This window comes from Podarcis liolepis, assembly GCF_965112155.1.
Source record: "Podarcis liolepis genome assembly, chromosome: 11".
Lineage (NCBI taxonomy): Eukaryota > Metazoa > Chordata > Lepidosauria > Squamata > Lacertidae > Podarcis > Podarcis liolepis.
The window spans coordinates 39,697,711-39,703,710 of NC_139565.1; the positions used below are offsets into that span (position 1 = coordinate 39,697,711).

General features: G+C 37.9%; 1 protein-coding gene across 11 annotated transcripts in view; it reads left to right on the forward strand.

The window, feature by feature from the left end:
* The window catches only part of ADAMTS6 (ADAM metallopeptidase with thrombospondin type 1 motif 6), a 119,803-nt gene extending 114,489 nt beyond the window's left edge, over window positions 1-5,314 (forward strand). For all 11 annotated transcript variants that reach the window (XM_083465195.1, XM_083465198.1, XM_083465197.1 and 8 more), the window contains one exon: window positions 2,203-5,314. In XM_083465195.1, coding sequence (XP_083321321.1) covers window positions 2,203-2,312 — 110 coding nt within the window. In that variant the 3' untranslated portion in view covers window positions 2,313-5,314. The remainder of the gene's footprint in view (window positions 1-2,202) is intronic.
* The last annotated feature ends 686 nt before the right edge of the window (window positions 5,315-6,000 follow it).

Consider the following 6,000-nt stretch of genomic DNA (forward strand, 5'->3'; position numbering starts at 1 on the left):
CTTGTTTACTTAGGAGGAGCTGCCTTGTTTTGCCATAGGCCTACCCATTTATTTGCAATAGCCCTGGGTTCCATTTCTTGGTGTGATGGAACTGTGGGAACTGTGTTTTATATATTTTGGCTGGGATCCAAAGAGCTACTTCTGGCATGCTCAGTCTTCAGTGTGCCCACTGGAACTTTTTATTTTCTTCCCTTTGAATGGCAAGCCCCTGTGCCATATTTCAGACAGCTTCATTTCAAAACAGGTTTGTCATGCGGCATGAGTCCAAACCACCTTTGGGTATGCATTACTCGTGGTGTGGTTCTTTGGATCTAAGCCAGAGTATTTATTTATACGCGCAATATATGAGGGAGAGAAACAGACAGACAGACAGACTGATTGATCCTCGCCCAGAGGAACGTAACAGTGCAAATTTTAATAGTAGGGAAAACAACAAGCAAAGGAAAGGAGATGCCAGTCTAATGGGGTGGATATCAGCAAATGCAGTTATGTTTATTTCATTTATACAGTGGTACCTCTGGTTGCGAACGGGATCTGTTCCAGAGGCCCGTTCACAACCTGAAGAGAATGCAACCCACATCTGCACATGCGCGGGTGGTGATTTGCTGCTTCTGTGCACGCACGTGACGTCATTTTGTATGTCTGTGCACGCGCGAGCGGCGAAACCTGGAAGTAAGCCTTTCCGGTACTTCTGGGTCGCTGCGAAACGCAAAATGAAAACGCATAACCTGAAGCAAACATAGCATGAGGTATGACTGTAAACCGCTTCCTATAAGGCATCTGAAATCAATTTACAATACAGTACAATAAAGATATATATATATGAAACAATTACATGCATTAAAATAGTTAAATACAGTTATAGGTATTGAACTTCATGGAAAAGTTTGTTCTGGCAGCAGAGGCGTATTTAGGGGAGCACAACCGGTTCGGTCACACAGCGTGCAGAGCCTTAGGGGTTCCGCAAGGGACACCACAACTTTTTAAGACCCAGCTCCCCACTTTATATGTGTGTGTATGTGTGCAAACACACCGGTTATATAAAATGACCACATTTGCATCTTGTTAAGGAATGTAGCCTAAATCAATGCAAACATGAATGTTAAAATTCAGTTAAAATTCTGCCTGAACAGACCTTCCTGTATTGTTGGGGAGTAGGGGAAGATAATTGTGATTGTCCCTTCCATATTTAGGAAAATTATCACTCCATGAACCACAGTGTAATTAAACAGGAAAGTTGGATTTGGGCTACACATTCATGACATGGCCTTTTGCATATTTGGAAACAAGTATTTACAGTTCAGTGGGACTTACTCCCAATTCTAGTGAGCATGGGTAGGCTCTCAGCCTTTCTCCAGCATTACTGGCTTAGAAAATTTGATACACTTGTCCTTGTGAGAATCTGGAATCAGTGTTAAGTGGACACACATGGAGAGATAAGTATGAACTGTTTTGGAGAATGAATGGAGGATCTGTATTCTTCATTTCTCACCCCTATCTCCCAACATGATCTTCCCAAAACTTTGATTTCAACAGTCACCCACCTATGTCCTCAGAGTAATCTATCGTTGGCAGTTTGATTGCAATGGATGATGTGTAATGGGTAGTAGAATAATTTTTGTCTTCTCTATTATATCTGTTCTATGGAGACCTTTGATGCCTACTTATATGGGCTGCCAAAGCCCAGATGTAGAATACCTTTTCTTCCCACTTGTTGACATTTGGATATCTCTGCTGCAGTAGAAGCAACTAGAACATCAAGTCATTGAACTTACACTATAACTGTGCTTAGTAATACTGATCATTTTCAGAGTCAGCAACAGCTGCAATACATAGTTTAGTTCAGAAACCAATCATTCCCAAACATGATACTAAACAACAACTTCAGTTAGATTTTGGATAACTTCTTATTGAGGAACAAAATAGATCTGGGGGGTGGGGGTGGGAAATGCTGCTATGTGTGAAGAAAACCTCTTATTTTTTAAGTATCTCATGTGATTAGATCCCTAAATAACAAGTGGGTGTGCTTGAAGACTTCTGTACAGTGTCTGAATTTTACAATTATTTTGTATGCAGTAGGCTGTACCAAAATGCTAAGTTCATGCAGAGGACAGATACAAAAGCAACTTATTAAATTTAATTTGTTTTTCTCTCTGCTTTTTAAATTTATGTAATCATTTTGCCTTTGTGTGTCTCCATCAGAATGCAAAGATGTGAACAAAGTGGCTTATTGCCCACTGGTGCTGAAGTTCAAGTTCTGCAGTCGAGCATACTTCAGACAGATGTGCTGCAAGACCTGCCAAGGACATTGACCCACAGAAATTGAAAGTGCCTTGCTATTTCATTGTGGAAATGCGTCTATCAAAGATTGCTGCACAATGCAACCAGACAGATGTCCTTGTAAATGCATCACCCTGTGGAAAATGTAACCACTGGTCAGCCTCAGCTGACAGAATTTCAATATTATTTTAACTTCTGTGAAGTGGGATTTATTCATCCAAAGTGCTGGACACAGTATAAGGAGGGCATGCCAAAATGGAAAAAATACACACAGTGCATACAGAGTAACTTATGGTGGAACACGTGTACTTTTGATGAAATCCACTAGTCTGTTTACCTCCTTGGACCATTAAGATAATTTTTATTATGGACTTAGAAATGACACTGAATCCATTTGTATTTAATATTGTTTAAAATGTAGCTGTTGTGGTTTGGTCAACTACAGATGCAAAGAAGAATTTTTAAAATGTTGTCATAGCTTATAATTAATAACTATTTTATCTTACTACATAAGCACCACAGTTTAAGTTAAAGAAGTGGGCTTGGGAATATTATATTAGGAACAATTATAAATCAGAAGTAAAAGAAATGTATTTTCCTTTGTTTCATTCTCTAGAGAATAATCCATATTTCCTGAAGACTGCTGTGAGCCATATCTAAAGCTAAACTAAACTAGAATGATGAGGAACATAGAGTTAAGAGATGCAACCGTCATTGCCTGAATGCATCCACCTTTAAAGAAATATGTGCTGCAGGTTTATAGCCATCTTGCCATCTCACAATTAAATCAGGATTTCCACTAAAAGGGAATATATCCATACAATAGAGGGGTCATACTCCAGTTGTGAATAGCATTTTTCCTACTATTTCACTGCTTAAGGTTGGTATCTACAAATTCACTGTTAACTTTAGTTACAGAGAGGCATCAATTCTGCAGACTTCTAACTGGCTTTGTTACTCTGTAATTACTAATGATAAACTGACTAGTGAGGTAGAGTCTCTTCTGCTGATCATGCTGAAAACTACAGTGGCTTTCCAGTTTTTCTTCCATTTATATAATAGGAGAACACAGATTTATGAGAGACCATGGAGAAGAGAAAACATGCATATGCCCAGTTTTTTGGAGACTATTGCAGAATAAACAACCAAAGAGTACATAACTTATGGGAACTTTCAAATCAAAGTACCACAGCTTTTATATTCACCATATCGATTTATGAATATTCTGAATTGTATTTAAATGTGAAGCCAAGCTCCTGGGGTAAAATTGATTCCAGAATCCAGTGGGAGCTAATAGTAATGGCCATACTTCTCCCCCATTCCCTGCTTTTGTCAGTGACACAACAAAGAGATAAGGAAAGTGGGTACTTGTTTATATTATTATATTGTACTTGAACACTTGCAATTTGTAGCAGGTACTTGATGAATGTGCTTTGTGTCCAACTTGCCTCCTTTGTTGTAGTGCAATTGAGATGATGTGAACACCACCACCTTGTATTAACACTAGAAGTCAAACAGCACTTTTATTAAAAAAATACTCTTAATGAGACAAGTTTTTATAACATGTATAAGATATCTAAATGTGTCAGTGTATTTAACAAATTGCAGTAAGCCAAATGTGTTGAGCAATATTTACTAATGTGAATTAATGGGTGGGGGGGATAGAGAAAAAGAGAGTTGTACTATGTGGGAGGGAAAACCTTGACAATCCATCAGTGGGGTTTTCTGTAGTTCATTTATTCATAACCATCAATTTTTTGTCATATTCTACCTCTTGACAGTATGTTTAACTTCCATATATCTAGGAAGCAGTACGTTCATTTGTGGCAAATCTGTTTACTTGGAGCTATTTACTGCTCAGCTGCAACGTACTTCACTCTCATTGACACCGAAGCTTAGAAAGGAAAACTATCCACATCTGGAAGTAACGTGTAGGCCTGAGGGTAGTGTAGCCAATGTGTCAATTACGGTACCTTTGTACATCAGTCCAATAAGGAAATACCATGGTGCTAACATGCCTTGGCTAAATAAAAAATAATAAAAGGGATAGATATTGCATGGCATTTTCCAGGCAAAAGATTACAGTCTGTCATACTCTGATTTGCTCTGAGGCATAAATGTATTTATTAGTTAATGTGTGTCTTTTCAGCTAGCAAGAAATGATGGGATTTATTCAAACAAAATCCTTTTTACCTCACTTTAGGACATTGACATTGCAAAGACACATTTTGCTCTTTCATTGGTGCTAGAAGCCCAGGGGGTCCAATGTTTACTCTGCAGTTTAGAAGAGCACCAACTTTTGAATTTAAGAAACTCCCTGGAGCAATGTTGAGTTTCACTGCTAAAGTGAATGAAATACAGAATGTATTGTGTTACAAATGGACCGATATATCGCTCTAGATCTGAATTAAAAGCCTGAAATAAAGAGGTAAATCATTGGTTTCCACAGCACAGGACATTGCTGCTGCTACACTATAGCCATATATATAATCTAAGCTAAAATATTAAAAGTATTATATTCCTAAATAATAACAATAGGACCATTTGTATAGGCTACACAAAGATGGGAAACCTTGGAATTCAGTACTAGGGTATTAAACTCACAATGTGTTGCTGGTATTTCCATTGAGCAATGTCATTGACACTAAGGCTCTCTTACTGAAACAAAATGCCTGTTCAACACATCAAAATATACACTCCTAGAAATAGTCCATCTTAGGAGATCTTTATTAATGGTATGGATATCACAAAAATTTCCTTAACAGTACAGAATGAAAAAAGACCCTTTCTATTATTGTGACTAGTTGCTTATTATTTTATACGCAGTATTAATGTGGTACACTGTTACATTGTTATTTTTATTTGCTTTTGTAAATTATATGCTAATTTATTTCCATGTTTCCTAACACTTGTTCTTACATGTCATGCATTCTGCTGCTTGTAACACTTGATGCAGTAAAATTCCACACCAGGCACAGATTTGTTTTTAACATAGATAATTTAGTAAAAATAAAAATGCAGCTTTAAAGAATAAGCCTAATGGTAACAGTCTGTTCACTGACATCCCCGTGCAAGAATTTTGCAAGCACAAATATTTACATTGTTGAAAGCACTTTTGAAAGTAAAGATAACACATCAAGTAATGCCTCAATGTTGTCTCAGCCTTGTCCCTGGCTATAGCTTCATTTGGGCATGTAGAAAGACCATGGGGTACAATTCACTAAGCACTGTTGCTGTGGAACATTTATTCATTTCAGTAAGGTTCCTGCGCAAACTAAAAAAATGTTGAGCAATTGCTGGCTTGCAACTGCAGCCCTTGGGGGGGGGGGCTTGAGGGTGAGTGGGTGTTCTTTTCAATAGCAGTTTCACCCCACTGGTGGAAGAGAAGAATGGTGGGGTAGGAGCCTGCTAGATGGGAAAGTAGTGAAAACAACTGTATACTACTCCTATCCCAGCTCTGTTCATTCTGTTATCTGTAATGCTAGATGAAATATGTGAGCTTTTCAGGTCAAGAAAAAATAGACGTAATCATGTCATCTTTTCAAACATTTCTTGTGGAATTCAGCAACATTTTCCCATTAATATCTCTTCATGCTTACATCTACCTCTGTAAGTATTTGTTTTCTGGTAGTGTAGGGCTGCCATACGTTTCCCAGACATACCTGGGATTCATCTGTTGGAAATAGCGTCCGGGCAGAATTTCCAAAAATTGGTAAAAAC